The sequence below is a fragment of the Artibeus jamaicensis genome, unplaced genomic scaffold, assembly GCF_021234435.1.
Source record: "Artibeus jamaicensis isolate MK-2021 breed Jamaican fruit bat unplaced genomic scaffold, CSHL_Jam_final contig_511, whole genome shotgun sequence".
Taxonomy (NCBI): Eukaryota; Metazoa; Chordata; class Mammalia; order Chiroptera; family Phyllostomidae; genus Artibeus; species Artibeus jamaicensis.
In genome coordinates, this window is record NW_026521866.1 from 4,435,526 (window position 1) to 4,456,722 (window position 21,197).

At 37.9% G+C, this 21,197-nt stretch overlaps 1 protein-coding gene across 9 annotated transcripts in view; it reads left to right on the top strand.

The window, feature by feature from the left end:
- CEP192 (centrosomal protein 192) overlaps positions 1-21,197 on the top strand; it is a 152,933-nt gene that overhangs the window by 107,113 nt on the left and 24,623 nt on the right. For all 9 annotated transcript variants that reach the window (XM_053668827.1, XM_053668826.1, XM_053668825.1 and 6 more), the window contains 6 exons: positions 9,557-9,647; positions 9,808-9,984; positions 14,270-14,530; positions 14,794-14,909; positions 16,337-16,446; positions 20,062-20,212. In XM_053668827.1, the coding sequence (XP_053524802.1) occupies positions 9,557-9,647; positions 9,808-9,984; positions 14,270-14,530; positions 14,794-14,909; positions 16,337-16,446; positions 20,062-20,212 (906 nt within the window). The remainder of the gene's footprint in view (positions 1-9,556; positions 9,648-9,807; positions 9,985-14,269; positions 14,531-14,793; positions 14,910-16,336; positions 16,447-20,061; positions 20,213-21,197) is intronic.

A 21,197-nucleotide genomic window follows, 5' to 3' on the forward strand; every position in this document is an offset into this window, starting at 1 on the left:
TTAGTTTCGCCTTCATATATTTGTCTAATTTGTGGGTATAATCAACCAGTTCTGTGATCGTCCTGATCACCAGTGTTTTGAAGTGTGCATTTGAAAGTTTCGCTATTTCTTTGTCGCTTAGAGTTATGGGGTCTGAGACTTTGAGTTCTTCTTGAGTCATGTTTGGTCTGTTTGCGTCCATTAGGTATGAGGAGCGGCACCTTAGGTGTTCACCAGGGTGGGGCTACCCAGGTCGGTGGGTTGTGATGGTGTATGTGGGGTCGGGGTCAGAGCAGGGCAATGGCTGTCCCCTCTGCTCCTTCCCGCCACTGGGGCCTGCGCAGTCTGTCTCACTGCTTGCTCCTTCGCTGTTTTTTTGTGTTTTTTTTAGATTTTATTTATTTATCTTTAGAGGGGAAGGAGAAAGGGAGAGAAACAACAATGTATGGTTGCCTCTAGTGCATCCCCTGCAGGGAACTGGCCTGCAGGGAACCTGCCTGCAACCCAAGCATGTGCTCTGACTGGGAATCGAACTGCGATTCTCTGGTTCACAGGCCTGTGCTCAATCCACTGAGCTATACTAGCCAGGGCTCCTTTGCTGTTTTATCTGCACTCGAATGTGTGACCTTGGTCAGCCTGCCACCTTGCACCCTCATTGGGTCTGCCCTTCGCAGCCCCACACCTGGGATCTGCCTGGGATCTGCCAACAGCGTGCATGTGCTGGTCTGGCCGAGTTTTCCTGTGCAACCCTGCTCTGCCAGCCGCTGGCTCTGCCCCTCTCACCGGTCTAGCTGGAGGGTTCATTGTTGTTGGACTTTGGTAGTTTAATTTTCTGTGTTATGGCTGCGTATTTGTTTTACTAAAACTTTGTTGTCTTTAAACTTGGTTGTGTGAGAAGGTACATTGTTTCCACCCACGCCTCCATCTTGGCAGAAGTCCCAATGTCCATTCTTTTTCTTCAATAGGGCCTTAAAGGGTTTGTTGACGGACACATCAAGAGGTTGCATTTGGCCTGTTAGCCCACCAGGCAAGTTGGGTTTTCGATCAATGCTGTGATTGCTTTTTCACTTTGTGTAACATTGCCTTTGGAGTGATCAAAAACAAGCAAAGCTGGAATTCTGATTACCAGTAATCCTCCAGGCCTTCCTGACCAGACCTTTTTGAACCAGATTTTTATGCCTTCTTCATTCATCCACCCTGTTTCATGCACATTAACAATAACTCCATTTGGATTCTTTCTTTTGGAAACGTTTTCCTTTTAAACATGATCATGGGTGATAGCTTTGTTCCATGTGTGCAACAGCCTAGAACAGTGAAATATGTTTCCCCATGACCACTAGTTTTAACAGCCACAGTCTTTGCTTTGACATCCACAGTTCTGTTGAATGACACAACAAATGTGAGTGGGACCTCATCCATATTGGCGATTTGGGACAACTCATTGTAAGTCTTTCAAAGATTGATACCATAAGAATGAAATTCCAAAACTCGATTCTCATAAGCTGCTGGAAGTTTTGGGGCAAGTTTTGTTTCTGTCTTCATGCTTAAGCCTCCTCTCTTCATAAAGTTAAATCATCATTTAGGTTTCCTTGAGAAATCATAAATTTTTTCAAACATATTTTATTCATTATGCCATTACAGTTGTTCCATTTTCCCCCATTCATTCCCCTGTACCCTGTACATCCTCTCCCCCCACAGTCCCCCACTTTAGTTCATGTCCATGTGTCCTAAGTTCTTTAGCTTCTACATTTCCCACACTATTCTTGCCTTCCCCCTGTCTATTTTCTTCCCACTGTCTATGCTACTTATTCTCTGTACCTTCTCCCCAACCTCTCCTCCTCCCACTCCCCTGTTGCGAACTAACCCTCCATGTGATCTCCATTTCTGTGGCTCCACTCCTGTTCTAGTTGTTTGCTTAGTTTGTTTTTGTTTTTTGTTTTTTTGTTTTAGGTGTGGTTGTTGATAACTGTGAGTTTGTTGTCATTTTACTGTTCATAGTATTGATCTTCTTTTTCTTAGATATGTCCCATTAGTATTTCATATAATAGGGGCTTGGTAATGATGAACTCCTTGAACTTGACCTTATCTGAGAAGCACTTTATCTATCTTTCCTTCCATTCTAAATGAAAGCTTTGCTGGATAGAGCAAGCTTAGATGTAGGTTCTTCCCTTTCATGACTTGGAATACTTTCCAGCCCCTTCTTGCCAGTAAGGTCTCTTTTGAGAAATCCTCTGACAGTCTATGGGAACTCCTTTGTAGGTGACTGTCCCTTTATATCTTGATGCTTCTAGGATTCTCTCCTTCATTTTAATCTTGGCTAATGTAATTATGGTGTGCCTTGGTGTGGTCCTTCTTGGGTCCATCTTCTTTGGGACACTCTGAGCTTCCTGGACTTTCTGGAAGTTTATTTCCTTTGCCAGATTGGGGAACTTCTCATTTATTATTTGTTCAAATAAGTTTTCCACTTGTTGTTCTTCCTCTTCTCCTTCTGGTACCCCTATAATTCGGATATTGGAATGTTTAAAGATGTCCTGTAGGTTCCTAAGCCTGTCCTCCTTTTTTTGAATTTTTGTTTCTTCAATTTTTTTTGTTTGGTTATTTCTTTATTCCTTCTAGTCCACTCCATTGATTTGAGTCCCAGTTTCCTTCCCATCACTATTGTTTCCCTGTACATTTTTCTTCATTTCACTTAGTGTAGCGTTCATTTTTTCATCTAATTTGCAAACACATTCAACTAGTTCTGTGAACATCCTTATTGCCAGTGTTTTGAACTGTGCCTCTGATAGGTTGGCTATCTCTTGGTCACTTAAAGTTTTGGCTCTGGGGCTTTGATCTGTTCTTCTGTTTGAGCCATCATTTTTTGGTTTGGTTGTGCCTGTTACATATGAGGGGCAGAGCCTTAGATGTTCACCAGGGTAGGGCAACCCAGTTGCTGAGTTGTGACGTTGTATGTGGGGGCGTGGTCAGAGAGGGAACAGTGACACTTTTTCTGCTTTCTCTCGGATTTCTGGGCCCTTCTGGTGCTGGTTCTTGACTGGGTGGGCTTGTGTACATTGTAGGACCCTGTGGGTCTCTCCAACAAACTCTCTTGTGAGTCTGGGAGTCTCTCCTGGCAACTCCGCCCCCGCACATGTGTTTAATTGAAGCTTTTAGGCTTTATTTACAAGCACTGGGGCCCTGGGTTGTGCGTCTGTCTAGCTGTCCATTTTTGCCTGATTCATCCGTGCACAAATGTGTGTCTGTGGCAGCCGACCACCTTTTGCACCTTATTGGGTTTGCTGGTTTTCTCCCTGTGCCCGTGTCTGCCAACCAGCACTTTTTCCTGCTGGAACCCCTCTCCCCGGACCTCCAACTGTGCCCCTCTTACCCGTCTGGATGAATGGTTTGTTGTTGTCGGACTTTGGTACAGTTCAGTTTTCTGTCTGTTCTAACTGTGTTTTTGTTTCTAAATCTTTGTTGTCCTTAAAATTGATTGTGCGAGGAGGCACAGTGTTTCCCCCTATTGCTCCGTCTTGGCTGGAAATCTATAATTCTTTTTTCTCATTCAATTCTTATACCTTATAGTATCGTCTTGGTTGAAACAGAGATCCCAGTTTGACACTCCAGAATCCAATTCTTCACCTGCTCCACCTCCAGCCACTTTGGAGGTTTCCCTGGCATTGCCTTCTTCTGTCCTGGCATCTGAAGAAGCTTTTCTTACTGTTGCCCCACAATCTGTTGACACTTCCTGTGGGAGGAGGTCTGAAATTTCTCTCAGCAGTTCTGTTTCTATGCTTTTTAGCATATGTAATAGCTTTTAGCTTAAAGATTGAAGTGTAGAAAAACCATTTTGACATTTTCCAATGGATTTTCCAATAATTTCTTCCACCTAAACTGTACGAAGAGAAATGTCACGCTGTTCACTTTATGCTAATATTCTGGGCATTACCTATCTTATCAAGTGGACAACAATAGGTGACCTATCTTACCAAGTGGTTAACAATCTGCATTATCTATCTTATCAAATGGGTAACAATCTTGTCATCTATCTTACTCTGTGGATAATAAATAATATATAGCTCTTCATTTTTTGTTTCATCACAGGCTGAAACTGCTTTCCTTGCAAGTTAGTCTCAGTTCAATAAAATCAATGATCTTATTCCAGGGTATTATTCTGCACACAGATATTGTTATTTCTTTCTAGAATTAGACTTTTAACTCATAAGCATCAATAAAAGAATTAAAAGCAGTATACATACAGAGTTAGTACTACCCAGGTATAATGCACATCCTTATTTTTCCCTCAAAAATTTGGGCAAAAATGCACATTAGACACAGTCAAATGTGGTACTCATGTAGTTATCTGTATCTTGTCTTGTTCCAAAAGCAGCTTTCAAAAAGACAAAATAAGATAAAAACAGTTAAGTGAGACATGACATCTGTGGGAGAACGAGACACAGCGTGACCGCTGAAGTCCTATTGGGAGACCCTGTGGACTTGATGTGAGTCTTGGGCTTGGTTCTGACAGGAGTCACAGCATTGAGAGGTTATGAACAAACCAGTTACTATGTGAGAGAGTATAACCATTTCTGTTGCAGACTTCACAGAGATGTTTCTTCCAGGGGTCCTTTTAAAGAGAAATTTGTATAATGTAGTGAATCTCAAGGAAAAATAATTTCATAGTAAATACTCCAGCAGGCTGCTCCCTTTTTGAGGTGCTCCGGTACAGATTAGATGCATCACACTTGAATACCTAAGTGAAATCGTTCTCTGAGTGCTAAAGCATGAGGTAGTTTGGTTTTGAGATGGCTTAGGCACCTAGAAGATTTTACAGACTTCATGTTCTTTAAGCAGCTGTCTGTGAAGCTTTCTGTCAGCTATAGATGTTTGAAAATCCTGAATAACAGTAACTGTGAGGTAATATTCTTTCTTTGGTAGTTCCTATATTATTGGTTATATATATGATATGCTTTTTGTGGCCTATTAAGAGGGAATCGAGATTGACATATATATTGAAAGAAAAGGTTGAACAAGACATTACCTAAAGGGAATGTTTTTCTTGTTCTTTATAGTTGAACCAGAATAGTGTTTATGTGTCAAAATTTTTCTCAAAACATTAATTTCTGGTCTGATCCAGTACTTGTACAAATAGTTGATTGAGGCCTTTCCTTTAAGTCTGTGGTATTGTAAGGTAGCCAAAATAATTAACTTGTTTAGCTCAGCCACCAATGTTAAAGTTTTAAAAAACAAAAGGAAAATTAACTTTGGTGTGCCTTAGCAATCGTAGCACTCTCCTACAACTGTTTTTGTCCATTAAGTCAGAGACAAAAGAAAGCTCTTTAAGAGGCAATCATCATCCTTGTGTTCCTGACAGAATTTCCTGCCTTGTGATAAAATATATAATAAATTATCAATATGGTAGAAATGGCTGTTCTTAAAATTCAGCTGCTCCTCAGATGCCATACCATCCTGAAATCTCACCAACAAAGTTAACATGCATTAATTTTATTTTTAAATCAGAAATTATATTAGTTAAGTTTAAAACAGGGACACTGTTTTCTATGTGTTTTTGAACTTGTCAGCAGCATTTTTTCCTTGGCCTCTGCCTGAGTGGAGGGTCTTCACGGTGTGTTTTACTTGACTTCACTTCCTCATGGAGATTCACAGAAGTCCTTCTAATCTAACAGACCTGTAAGTAAATCACATGCCAGTTCAGGGAACTGATCCAAAAACCCTTTTGCGTCCCCTATTTACTAGAGTTGTTTAGATGTTTTATCTCAGCATTAAGGAGTTTGCTAGTCCTGTGAGATTAGCGCTACTTTTGTTGATGGTATAGCACCACATGGATGGCCAAAAGCTGACTTTTGTGAAAGTAACAATTCCAAAGCACTGGATGGGTATTCAACATGTTGATGTATGTATTTAGGGTAGCATCTAGCTGATTTATGGATTTGCATTTCTTTAGTTCTCCTCATCCTTATCTTGGTATCCTGCATAGAAAATTCAGGTAGCATCTAGCTGAATTATGGGTTTGTATTTCTTTAGTTTTCCTCATCCCATCTTGGTATCCTGCATAGAAAATAATTTTTCCAGTCACAAGTAGCTCTTGCCACTTCTCTGTCAGGATGTTGCAGCAGACTTCATGATAAAGAATTGTATTCCCTGCTTAGAAAACAATCTTACTTTCCTTTCCACTGTGAAATATTTTAGGATGCAGACAGAGGCTGTGACTCAGCGGTTGCTCAGAGGACTCAAATAAGCCGGGAGATGCTGCCGCGCTACTGGGTGCCTTTCTGTGTAGTACTTGCATACTTCCTGCCTTCCCTTGTAGAAGAATGTGCTTGTTTATAGAGGGGAATTTGAAGAGTATGGAGGAAAAACTAATATATAATTGGGGAGGGGCAATGTTCTCACTGACTTCAGTAGTTTTACCTCATTTGCAAATAGGAATGATAATTAATAAATTAAAATTTTGTTTTCCATAGCTAAAGTGGCCCAAAGTGGTTTTTCATTTGAACTTGATATTATTAGATTTCTAAAGTTCTGTATTTCTGCTTTATATTTATTTAATCACTCCAGTTTCTCATAACTCTACTTACATACTTTTAGCTATTTGTTGGTAGGGATCTTAGGATATTTTTATTTTTGTATGGAATTTTTAATATAATTAAGGTGTTAACCCTTTTTATTTTGTATGGTTCCTTTTAAAAACTAGAAACTAAGCCCCACCAGCTTAGTAGAACTGCTACTTGAAAGTGACAACGTTTCCTTAAAAAGAAAAATACATAAACATGAAAATTTTTCAAATGATTTTATTTTTTTCCCAGCCAGTATAACTGTTGGAAGGCTTTTTCTCTCAAGTATGCTGATTAGAGGTCTTATATTCCATTGTGAGGTAAAGGTCAAAATATGTATCCTCTAGAGATGAAAGGATTCATGTACTTTCAAAGATCGAAGGACTTTTTTCTACCAGCTATCTGCCATTAATATGTCCATTTTAAATGGAATGTAACTTTTCAAAAGTAAGTTTTAATTCATTGTATTGTTTAAAAGGCTTCTTCGTGCAAATGAGCCTCTCAGAGTGAAAGTTACGGGCAGGGTGCCTAGGATCCCTGTTTACTTGAATACTAGGTATTAGACCCGAGTGTAGTATTGACTTAATGAATTTGTTAATCTGGATTTTCATTGGACTTCTGGCTAAGATGGAGGTGTAGGTAAATACAGTTTGCCTCCTCATACAACCCAAAGAGGAACAACAACAAATTTAAAAACAAAAAAAACTTCCAGAGAATTGATCTGTATGGAAGTCCAACACCACAGAGTTAAAGAAGAAACATTCAGACTGGCAGTAAGGGTGCAAAGGACTCTTGGATAGGTGGTGGAGGCTGCAGGACTGGGTAGTAGAGGCAGCCTCTGGCAGTCCCATATGGTCCCATATATGTGTGTGGATAAACCAGGAGGAACAACTGGGGAATGCGATAGAATGTGCACCCCAGTATTCAAGCATGGAACCCTGTGGGGTTGCAGCTGTAGGAGAAATGCCCAGCCTCATAGGAGAGTTCACTGGACAGTCCCACAGGGTCCTAGAACGTGAACAGACCCACCCAGCCACCCGGGAATTAGCACCAGAAGGACCCAATTTGCTTGTGGGTAACAGGGGCAGTGACCAAAAGCAGGGCAAGAACCAAACAAGTGGTATTGTTCCCTCTATGATCCCTCCCTCACGTTTAGCATCACAACACAATGAACAGGGATCGCCCCACCCTGGCAAATACCTAAGGCTCCACCCCTTTCAGTGTAACAGGTATACCAAGGCAAAGAAATATGGCCCAAATGAAGCCCTAGAAAAACAGATCAAAGCTCCAGAAAAACAATTAAGCAACGGAGAGAGAGCCAACCTATCACATGCAGAATTCAAAGCACTGGTAATCAGATGCTGACAGAAATGGTTGAGTATGGTTGCAAAATAGAGGAAAAAGTAAAGGCTATGCAAAGTGAAATAAAACTATACAGGGAACCAACAGTGAAGGGAAGGAAACTGGGACTGAAATCAATGGTTTGGAGCAGAAGGAAGAAATAAACATTCCATCTGGGGCTGTTCCCAGCCCCAGAACAGAATGAAGAAACAAGAATTTTTTTAAAATGAGGGGCTTAGGAACCTCTGTGGCAACTTTAAACGTTCCAACATCCAAATCATAGGGGGAAGGAGAACTTCCCCGATCTGGCAAAGGAAAGAGACTTCCAGGAAGTCCAGGAAGCTCAGAGAGTCACAAAGAAGCTGGACTCCAGGAAGCACATACCAAGGCACATCACAATTACATTACCCAAGATTAAAGATAAGGAGAGAATCTGAAAAGCAGCAAGAGATAAGGGGATAGTCACCTACAAAGGAGTTCCCATAACACTAGCAGCTGATTTCTTAAAAGAAACCTTGCAGGCAAGAAGGGGCTGGAAACAACTATTCCAAGTCATGAAAGGCAAGGACCTTCATTCAAGATTACTCTATCCAGCAAAGCTACCATTGAGAATGGAAGGGCAGATAAAGTGCTTCCCAGATAAGGTCAGGTTAAAGGAGTTCATCATCACCAAGTTCTTATTATATGAAGTGTTAAGGGGATTTACCTATGAAAAAGAAGATGATCAAAACTATGATGACAACAACCTCACAACTATCAACAACTCAACCTAAAAACAAAAACAAACTAAGGAAACAACTAGAACAGGAACAGAATCACAGAAATGGAGCTCACACGGAGGGTTATCAGTGGGGAGGAGGAGATGGGAGAATGGGGAAAAAAGTACAGAGAATAAGAATCATGAATGGTAGATACAAAATAGACAGGGGAAGGTTAACAATACTGTAGGAAAGGGAGAACACAAAGAACTATGTGTGACCCATGGACATGAACAAAGGTGGGGAAATGCTGGTGGGAGGGGCGGTTCAGGGTGGAGGGGAATAAAAGGGAGAAAGAAATGGGACAACTGTAATAGCATAATCAATAAAATGTACTTTAACAAAAAATTTTTTAAATCTTTTACTAAAATATTTGGATATGGGAATAACATCTGGATTTTCATCGATTAATGTTGTGTAAGACAGATAATACCTGTATACATAATACAAATAATATGAGCAGCTAAGGAGCTATATTAGGAGCAAGATTAAATCAAAAACCTTCTGATAAGATGAGTCTTTGGCATGTGTTTTCAGAAATGTAGGGTTCTAGGATTGTGGAGAGAGAATTCCAGGCTTTTAAAATGGCATAAACAATTAGTCATTTCTAAGTAGTACAGTTGGTTTTGGCTTTGTTTTTTAATAATGGTAAGCAATACCCATGGAGGAAAACCTCATTTAAAATGTATAATCAGCCCTGCTGTGTGTGGCTCAGTGGATTGAGTGCTGGCCTGCGAACCAAAGTGTCACTGGATCAATTCTCAGTCTGGACACATACCCTGGTTGCAGGCCAGGTTCCCAGTAGGGCGCTTGTGAGAGGCAACCACACATCGATGTTTCCGTCCCTCATTTTACTTCTTTTCCCCTCTCTAAAAATAAATAAAGTCTTTTAAAAGATACGATAAAATGTATAATTGTTTCCAGGCTTCAGAAACTAGCTTTAAGAAATAATTCCACGACTACAATCCAACACTTACGACTGCTAATTAGAGGACAAGATCAGGACTCCTTTCAGGTTTGTAGAACACTTCATTTGTTCTGTTTTATATTCTGTCTAGATCCAGAAAACTTACATATGCATACCATTTTGTGTTGTCTTTGAATTCTTTGTGTTATTGGTATGTTGTATTTGTGCTAATGCTTTGTTTTATACAGTTATTATTTTTAAATCGTAGCTTCAACACACTTTTGGTTCAGAAGAGCGATTAACTAGTAACTGTGAGATCAAAATTCGTCCAAAAGAAGATATTAACATCTTTGTACTATTTTCACCTACTCGATTATCTTCCATGTTAGCTAAACTAGAAATTAAACAACTTGGAATTCGATCACAGCCGGGTATTAAGTTTGCGGTAAGTAATTTCACTGCATTTTTTTTTTCATTTTATGTACTCCATTTTTATAAATCAAAATACCTGATTCTCTGGATTTATAGATTAGAGCATACTTATTTATTTTTAGAATTGTTAGGTTGTAAAAGTAGCCACCATAGTATTTATATAAGTCATAATCTCTTCTAATGGATTTAAGTTTCATTTCAGTTTGAGAACTTTGAAATATACCTATTTTTTCAAGACCACATTTTTTGGCAAATGCACTTGAAACTGCTTAAGATACTGTCTTTCTAAGTAAATTTTATTCAGTCAGTTAAAAATATCTATTAATGTGATTTCTTAAACTCTGTTTTGGATAGTGGTAAACAGAGAATGGAGTTTTTATATTTTGTTTCTTCCATCATAATTTTTTTAAGAATTTCAAGTTATTTCTTAGGTACATTGAACACTATAAGAAAAAAAGTGGTAAATCATTGAGAAAAGGAAAATGAAATTGAAGATTCACTAATGTTCATATCTTCAAACTGCACAGTTGTTTGGTAGTGGGGCTGGGACTAAAATTATGGTTCATTTCCTAGTGAGAAAAGGGAATGGGATAAATGACAGGATTAACAATACCTAAAAGGTTTTTCTAAATAGCTACTACTGACAAATTCAGCTTTATTTAATGTTAGGGCTTGACATGTTCTCTCTAGGACCTTCTTTTGACCCTGTGAAGTGTGGCGGACAAAATTGCCTAAAGATACAAATGGTCGTTTTTATTTTACTTCAGTTTTTAAGTACATTTTATTGATTATGCTATTACAGTTGTCCCATTTCTTTCTCCCTTTTATTCCCCTCCACCCTGAACCGCCCCTCCCACCAGCATTTCCCCACCTTTGTTCATGTCCATGGGTCACACATAGTTCTTTGTGTTCTCCCTTTCCTACAGTATTGTTAACCTTCCCCTGTCTATTTTGTATCTACCATTCATGATTCTTATTCTCTGTACTTTTTTCCCCATTCTCCCATCTCCTCCTCCCCACTGATAACCCTCCGTGTGAGCTCCATTTCTGTGATTCTGTTCCTGTTCTAGTTGTTTCCTTAGTTTGTTTTTGTTTTTAGGTTGAGTTGTTGATAGTTGTGAGGTTGTTGTCATCATAGTTTTGATCATCTTCTTTTTCATAGGTAAATCCCCTTAACACTTCATATAATAAGAACTTGGTGATGATGAACTCCTTTAACCTGACCTTATCTGGGAAGCACTTTATCTGCCCTTCCATTCTCAATGGTAGCTTTGCTGGATAGAGTAATCTTGAATGAAGGTCCTTGCCTTTCATGACTTGGAATAGTTGTTTCCAGCCCCTTCTTGCCTGCAAGGTTTCTTTTAAGAAATCAGCTGCTAGTGTTATGGGAACTCCTTTGTAGGTGACTATCCCCTTATCTCTTGCTGCTTTTCAGATTCTCTCCTTATCTTTAATCTTGGGTAATGTAATTGTGATGTGCCTTGGTATGTGCTTCCTGGAGTCCAGCTTCTTTGTGACTCTCTGAGCTTCCTGGACTTCCTGGAAGTCTCTTTCCTTTGCCAGATCGGGGAAGTTCTCCTTCCCCCTATGATTTGGATGTTGGAACGTTTAAAGTTGCCACAGAGGTTCCTAAGCCCCTCATTTTAAAAAAATTCTTGTTTCTTCATTCTGTTCTGGGGCTGGGAACAGCCCCAGATGGAATGTTTATTTCTTCCTTCTGCTCCAAACCATTGATTTCAGTCCCAGTTTCCTTCCCTTCACTGTTGGTTCCCTGTATAGTTTTATTTCACTTTGCATAGCCTTTACTTTTTCCTCTATTTTGCAGCCATACTCAACCATTTCTGTCAGCATCTGATTACCAGTGCTTTGAATTCTGCATGTGATAGGTTGGCTCTCTCTCCGTTGCTTAATTGTTTTTCTGGAGCTTTGATCTGTTTTTCTAGAGCTTCATTTGGGCCATATTTCTTTGCCTTGGTATACCTGTTACACTGAAAGGGGTGGAGCCTTAGGTATTTGCCAGGGTGGGGCGATCCCTGTTCATTGTGTTGTGATGCTAAACGTGAGGGAGGGATCATAGAGGGAACGATACCACTTGTTTGGTTCTTGCCCTGCTTTTGGTCACTGCCCCTGTTACCCACAAGCAAATTGGGTCCTTCTGGTGCTAATTCCCGGGTGGCTGGGTGGGTCTGTTCACGTTCTAGGACCCTGTGGGACTGTCCAGTGAACTCTCCTATGAGGCTGGGCATTTCTCCTACAGCTGCAACCCCACAGGGTTCCCTGCTTGAATACTGGGGTGCACATTCTATCGCATTCCCCAGTTGTTCCTCCTGGTTTATCCGCACATAAATGTAGGAGTATGTGGGACTGCTCCCCACTACCTCACCTGCCCAGAACTCCAGCTGCAGCATGTCTTCGCTGCCTGCCTGCCTCCACCATTGCTGCCAGTCTGAATGAATGTTTATTCTTTAACTCTGTTGTTGTTGGACTTCATACAATTTGGTTTTCTGGCAATGGTTGTTATTTTTTGTTTTTGAATTTGTTGTTTTTCTTCCTTTTGTTATGCTTGAAACAATAGGTATTTTCCTATGCCTCCATCTTGCCCAGAGTCTGTAAATGGTCATTTTTAGAAGTAACATTTTACACATGAGCCCCAGACACAATTTCATATATTGTGTCTGGTTTCATGTAAGGATCAAGTGGTTTGTGGAGTGGACTGAATGAGTTGTATCTTTTAGACTATCCTGAATATGCTGTAAATATTTTCATGTTTGTTAGCCAAGATTTTGAGGTTATTCCTAAGGAAGAATCTCTGATGATTTAGGGCCCAACCATTTTATGTGACAGTCAGTCAAGCCTGAGGTTCAGGTTAGTGTCCTCTTAAGACCAACCAGGATCCTAATCCAGTCATATTGGTGGCAAATGTCACCCTTCTCTGAGAGTGGGCTGAGTGGGATTTGAAGTGTACAGAATATGGCTCTTATCTCACCAGAAGACTTCTTAGACCATTAACTTTGATAATGTCTTTGTGAAGACAAGTAGCCTGGTGTAGTTATGGAGGAGCACTTTAGTAATGAGAGAATCAGGAACAGTCCTCTTTTCTTCACACTCACCCTGGATCAATTACTTAAAATATGTGCTTTACTCCCTTATCTGAAATGCATATAATTTTCACCACAATTTCCCAGTTTGGTTCTGAGAAGGAAATGAAATGATTTCTGCTCTGTATATACAGCATGGTGGGACTACAATAAATGTATTTATTGCATGCTGAGTATATGCCAGTCACTCTTCTTAATGATTACATGGTCCAGGAAAGGTTCACATTCAGGGTACCTGACTATAGAGCTATCTGTGGGCAGGTTGTAGGCATTCACACTAGCTCTTCTTTTCTAGTGCTATAGAATGGCAGTGCTCAACCAGAGGCCATTTTACCTTCCAGGGGATATTTGGAAACTTCTGGAAATATTTTTGGTGGTCATAATTTGGAGTTGGGAAGATGGTGTGTCTGGCGTCTGGTGGGTAAAGGCCAGAAATGTAGCCAGACACCCTATAATGCTCAGGGTGACCCTCATCACAGCAGTCTGGCTCAAAATGTTCACAATGCTGAAGTTAAGAAACCCTGCTCTAGAGTAATAGTTTTTTCTTTTGAATCTTTGGGTTTACTAGCATTAGTTAGATTTTATTATATTTAGTCATTCTTAAGCTTTTACTTATTTGTGATTTCTTACGCTTTGAAAATACAGATAAAATATTTATATTGAGTCTTTAAAAATAATAGATTTTTCCACCAAAACATTTCATTTCAAAATTTTAGAATGCTGGAAAATTTAAAGAACTGGACAGTAAACTCAGATACCCCACTACTTACAATTAATGTTTTGCTATATTTCTTTTATACATGTCTAACCATCCATCAATTCATGTATTTTTTTAAATGCATTTTGAAGTAAATTACATCAATGCATTTCACTCTCAACTCTTATTAAGTAAGGACATCTATACTGTACCAGTCTTTTTGTTCCTGTATTATTTAAGGTTGGCTTTTATGAAAATGAGGTAATTATTCTTAGCATATTGGAAGGAAAATAATTTTGTACCTCTTTGAGGTGTTTTTCTCTTAATACAGAGTCTTTAATACAGTGTTGGGCTGGAAGTGAGATAACTTCCAAAGTACACAAAGAACAATAATGTTAATTATATTAACTCTAGTGTATATATTTTCTTCTCTGGCCTTAATTTAATCTGATTTCTACTTATATAAAGATAATTTTGAATGTATGTATTTTCTGTTCTTTCAGATACCTTTGTCTGGATATGGAGGAACAAGTAATGTTATTTTGGAAGGTGTTAAAAAATTATCTGACAGTTACATGGTAACAATGAATGACTTAATACCTGGCAAGGAGAGTAGAATTGTTTTTTCTGTTTGTAACACCGGCTCTCGTGCAGCTTTTGTTAAAGCTGTAGGTTTTATGGATTCTCAGAAAAAAGTTTTCCTGGATCCTAAAATATTAAGGATTTTTCCAGATAAATTTGTGCTTAAGGAAAAAACACAAGAAGTAAGTATAAAAGTCTCTGCACTAAAAATATAAACTCATTTTTAGGTTAAATTAGTAAGTGTGTATTTAATGGCCCAAAACTGGAAAAAAAAAAAAAACATTTGAAATATATAGAGGAATAAAGGTACTTATCTTCTTGGAAATGCTATACATTTGCATTCATGTCTACATTGACTGTTAGGCTCATATGACAGTTTATTAAGAGTGAAATTACTTACCCCCCAAATATTTAATATTCAGTTTGACTGTTTTCTTGGCATCAGGTTGTTACCATAATATATAATCCACCAGACAGTGATAGCAATCACAAAATCGCAACAGAACTGTCCACTATATACTTCTTTGGCGGAGATGAAATTTCACGACAACAATATCGAAGGTAGGTTACTTATCTTAGATAGTACTGGTACCTTTTAAATAGAAATAATGAAGACTTAAAAAATTGTTTGAGATTTGGAATTTATAGCACATTTCATTACTTATTAGTGGACCAGTAGATGAAAACAATCTTGGTAAAATTTGTGTAGCCGATAAGTAGAAGTGCCTATAGGAAACTCACCCATGTTCACATAGGACTATCTCTGTAGTGATGGTTGATGATTTCAGAAAAGGCTTAAAAATTACTAAAAGTATGTTGTTTAAACACACCTAATTTGGAATATTTCTAAGAAGGTTGTCAGTTATTTGAAAGGAATTTTAGAACTGCGTGGGATGTTTAATATGACTAGCTACTTAAAGCATGTACTTCTAGAAAATTTGTTACATCTAATTTAAATATAGCTTGTTATGCTGAAATGTCAAGTTTAGGTATTTAAGTTTAGATATAATTTAACATAGGTAACATTCTTGTATGCTGAATTCAGAATTCTTATATTATCAAATTGTGTTCCCTAGCCTAGAAAACTAAATATAAAATAATTGTGAAGTTCATGATGTTTCATCTGGTAGTAGTAAATAATTAACTGCCAGTAGAGGACATGTTATATGCATATGCCAGTCTTTCCTTCTCCCAATTTTTGTGCCCTGCAATGTTTTATTGTGGTGCAGAATTTAGAAAATTTTGTTTAATTTTTAATCTGTTGAGGATAATTGGAATGTTTACACAGAGAGAGAGAGTATAGTGATAAGTAGGTACCTAATGTGAAAATAGACCCAATTGAAGAACTCAACTTTGAACCTGGTTTTGTTTCTCAATTATGTATTTTAGATATAGAAACAGGCATTTGGAGAAATTAGATTACCAGATTTTTTCTTTTCTCCACTGGATTATAGAAATCAAGGTATTGTTTTGGAACTCCAGTTTGCCACAGATTTAGAGTAGTAAGATTTCACTTGCTTATGAATATCTGAGTATTTCAGTGAAATTTACATTTCAGTTCTCACACATTCTCTAGAAGAGGCCAGATAAATGTAGTTATATGGTAATTTAGATGTTTCCCTTTCATATCTTAATTTGTATCATTTTCTTGGCATACTCTTTTTTTTTCACCTGAGGCAAATTTCTGTTACTAAATTAAATATTAAAAATATAAGACCTGAAGGAATCTTAAGTTCATTCTTCTTTCTACTCATGTTAGGGAGTTCTTTTTCTGATGTTAATATTTAACTGAAACTGATGGATGTACTATCATAATTTTTAAGGGAATCTCCAAAACAGATTTCTTTTTAAATTACTTACTAGGATTAGTACATGAGATCTGTGTACTAATATATCATGCTGTTAGTTGAATTTGCCAAATGCACTAATAAAAACAAGGTCATTTCATATGTAAAACCACCTTTGAATGAAAAAATCTCTCTTTGCAGGGCTCTTTTGCATACACCAGGGATTGTAGAACACATATTTCCAGAGCATAGTATGCTTCAAAGCATTGACTTTGCTGAAGGATTTCAAGATGAGCTGCTAGTAACTGAAGGTAAGAATTTCATCATGTCTTAAATCTTTGAATCATTTGTAGTATTTTCTAGATCCATTGATGTGGTAAGAAGGAAGAGTATTAGTTTATGGCAGCAGGCAGAGTTTGAGCCATTGTTTCTGCTATATTACTTTGGACATATTATATCTCTGAAATTCATTGTTCTGTAAAATGAGAGCAGTAATAATAATAGCTAACTTCTCATTTATATAGTTTAAATGTTAGATATCATTAATATATTTTTGCACCTATTCTGTGAGTGGAGTTTTAAACAGGAGGAAAATGGTTATTATTAAACTTAAATTAATTACTACTCAAGATTTAGTGTTTACAAACTTAAACTCGTTTAGAGATTTCGATCCTTTTTTGCCTACTTTACAATTTTGGAGGATGTGATCATGGCAAAATCCTGAATAGTGGTGGAATGACTAACTTAGATATTTAGTTCTGTTTGATATTAACAATTTAAAGATTTAATGGCATTTATTATTCACACAAAAATATATGTATTCAGGCATACAAATTGTATAAAAGTGTACAGATTTTCCCCACACAGTATTTTTTTATCAAAGTAAGAGGAAATTATATAAATGTCCAAAAGAAGGGGATTGTTTCATTTTGCAATATACTATTTTGAAGCTATTAAAAACAGTGATCTAATTCTATATTTTATTGAGAAAAAAATTTTTAAGGTTTGCATAGTAAGATCTTATTTTGGTATAAAAATAATTTTGTGTTTTTATATAGTACATAGGTAAAATTATAGGAGCATAGAATTTTACTTTGTGGTGTTCTCCCCACTTTTGTTTTTTAGTTTTTAAATGATGCAATGTGGATATACATTGATTCTGAAATATGCAATGATAAAATAAAAGGATACTTATACCTATGTAGAGGTGATGTAGTCTGTATTCTTTCAGCAATTAAGAGTTTAGAACATCTGCTCAAAGGGAAGACAGCAATAGGGGTTAGTTAAAGATAATAAAAAGATTAGAAGTGGATTTTGCCACTTCTAATCTTACGTGTTAAGGCAGCAGAGTATGGAAGGAACCTTGGATTTGAAGTTGAAACTCAATTCAAGACCCATCTCAGCCACTTCATCTCCCCTGAGCTTCACCTTTCTTATTTCTTACCTCTAGAAAGATCCCAATAAAAGAATTAAATTAAACTGTGCTATGTAGTTGAAACAAACATTTAGTAACATATTGAAGCAATAGTGAAGACTAACTCAAAGTAGGTAGTTGGAGTTTGTAGTGGTTCAGAACCTGGCACAGTTTCTTAATTCAGTAACATTTCATTAATAGACTGGACATGCATTGAGAGTACAGGGTGTCAGTGTCTAGAGGTAAAAGATGCGGTGCTTGTCCTTTAGAGGCTTTACAGGCTCTGGGGAAGACAGATAATTAAGGTACAGTGTGAAAAGTGCTGTGATAGAGCTGTGTTTAGGATTCTGGGAGAGCACAAAAGAAGGGTGCCCCATGTAGAATGAAGTGACTGTAGAGGAATCTTTTTTCTTTATAAAGATTTTATTTATTTATTTTTGGAGAAAGGGGAAAGGGAGAAAGAGAGGGAGAGAAACATTGATCAGTTCCTTCTCATATGGCTCGTATGCACACCGACCAAGGACTAAACCAGGGCAGTCCAGACATATGCCCTGACCTGGAATCAAACTGGCGACCTTTCAGTCTGCAGGATGATGCTCAACCCACTGAGCTGCACCAGGCAGGGCTGTTGAGGAATCTTGAAGAAGCAGATGGTGAAGGGAGAGGAAACCTCATACAAAATCAGCAAATGTGTTTGTTATATTAAGGGTTATGTTTATAAACCCAAGAGATAAATAAGTAGCATGCCAAATTACCCATCTAAGATGGGAGTTGAATTGGGGCTTTGGAAGTTCTTTGGAATGACAGGCTCTACCTCAAGGAATACTGGGTGTTTCAAGGTGGTATATTTATTGTACAAAGAGAGGAAACAACCCCACTTTATTTTGTGTTGTTTCAGTAGATCACCGACGAGAATGTTTCATTTGAACTTTGTACATGATTATTTTGAATAATTTTTGTTTAAGCATATTACTATTATAAGTATTTATAATCTTGCTTTTGTAAAATGTGTAATTAGTGGCAAGTCACAGTTGATTTAAACTTTTACAGTCATATATTGGCTACTATAAATTTCAATTTGTATTTAATTCTTAATATCTAATTTATATGTAGAATACAAACATGTTCTATAACATTTCAAGTATATGTAAATTCAAGTGGACTAATCTAGAAATGTTTAACCCCAACACCATTTTATTAGTCTACAATATTTAATTATATAATATTGCCTGGTTTCTAGATTTGCAAGTTAAATGTCTGTAAGACTGCTACTTATAAATTTGCTCCTAACCTCTTTGTGCTTCAGATACTTTATCTTTGATGTTAAGATATTACCTATCTCAAAGGGTTGTGAAAACCAACTAGGTTAATATATACAAAGGGAATAGAACATTGCCTGGCCCACAGTATGCTTTATATAAGTTTGTGTCACATCAAGTCCCTGTGTGTCCGTCCATGTCGTGTCATCGTGTGTGTGTCCCTCGCCCCATCACCACCACAGATAAAAGTGAAACTACCAAGACATGAGCTGCTTGGGGAGGAAAGGTGGCCGATCCCTCAAAGGGGAAGGGCCAAGAGCCCCTTCCTCAAGGGGCTTTTATTGGGTTCATTTGCACAAGGATACAGGTAAGGATCAAACAATAGACATCATTCAAAGAACTATGAGGGCTTATTCTCAGTCAGGGTCAGATAGCTAAAGAGCCATAAAACTTTGAGGAACAAACTTCTTGCTTGGACCCTTATCATTTAAATGAGAGCATTCTAAACAAAGCAGGTTTCACAGGATTTTACATATTCTTTCTTAGACCTGATCACCCTGGGGAACCCGCCCTTTCCAGCACAAGGCAGTACCTCCTTCCCCATCATAGGTTTTTAGGTTTAAGTGGATTAGAGCCAGGAAGCCCTTCTCCCAGAGGGAAATGGGGACTCAGGCTATGTCAGAATAGCGGTGGTGGGGGGGAGGGTTGGGGGGGTCCAACACTTCCTCTTTGTCACAGCGTGCCCCCCCCCTCCATGATAGCTTCCCAAGTGATCATGTCTGACTTAGGTTGCCCCCACTCTGAGGGGTCTTACCCATCTCTGACTAACCATTCAGGCACTGGGGGCAGGGGAGGAAGCAGAAGCAGCGCTTGCTACCTGAGACAAGCTTTGTCTTCTAAGTGACTTGCATTCTACAGGTCGCACACTCAGCCTTAGCCATGGGGGACAGTTACAACTCCTGAAACCAGGCAGAGTGGTTCCCAACATTTAGGTTAAGTTGCCAAAGGTTACATAGCTACTAATTGTCAAGGTTGTAGTTCAAATCCAAAGCCAGAGGCTGGACTGTTAATCATTGATGCTTGCTGAACTACCTATAATTTTATGCTTGTCAATAATATTAAAAATTAAAATGTCACCTACCCCCAATCTAACAGAGTCATGTTTTGTGGCTGGTAGACATACACAAGTTTATCTCGTATTTTGTGGTGTGATTATATGGATTTATATATTTCAAACATTGTTTGTATTTCAGTGTATGATCTTCCCCAACAGCCTAATGATGTTCAACTCTTTTATGGAAACATGAGTAAAATTACACTTTCAATAATTGGAGAATTCAGAGATTCCAGTTCTAGGAGAGAATGTCTTCAGCCTTCTTCCAAAGCTAACTTAGAATCAAAAAGGTAAAACAAACAAAACACCTGTCAACAGATTTCAAGGTTATTTGATTCATGGCATAGTTGATCTTTTCCCTGTACTTCATTATTTTTTTTGTCTCAAAGTGTTTATTTTACCTTTCTTTTTTTTTCTTTTTGGTTTCAGTTAAAATAATTTCAAATTTACAGAAAAGTGAAAGATACATTCAGAGAACTTCCATATACTACCTGTACTGAGATTCCCCAGTTAATGTTTTACCACATTTACCTTATTATTTTTCATGTATAAATAGCTTTTTTCTGAACCATTTAAGTGTACGTTGCAGGCATGATGATCAACTAGCCTTAAATTTCTTAAAAACACAACTGTTACAACTGTTACAAAATTATATAACCTTGGTAAACCCATCAAAATTAGGACAGTAATACTGAAACGGGCAGTTCTACAATCTAGTTCACAGATTCCATTAAAATATCCCCAGTTTCCCAATAATGCTTTTCATAATTAAATCAAGCAAATAATCAAGACCCTTTTCTCTTTCCTCTTTGGTCCAGAATTTAATCTAAGGTCACATTTTGCATTTATTTAGTCTGTATCTCTCTCTCTTTTTTTTTTTTAAAAGATTTTATTTATTTATTTTTAGAGACAGGAAGAGAAAGGGAGAGAAACATCAGTGTTTGGTTGCCTCTTATATGCCCCCTCCTGGGGACCCAACCCACAATCCAGGCATGTGCCCTGACTGGGAATTGAACCAGTGATCCTTTGGTTCACAGGCTGCACTCAATCCACTGAGCCACACCAGCCAGGGCAGCCTGTCTCTTCAATAACTTTTAATATAGAACTTCCTCTTTCCTTATCATCTATGACTGAGATAACACAGAGGGTTTTATTACCAAATTAGATCCACAGAATCAAATATATAAGTTTTACTAATAATTAGAATTAAGTTTTACTAATAATTTGAGGTGAAACATGAAGAAATCCAGATTACTAGTGGTGCCTCCTAAGTCC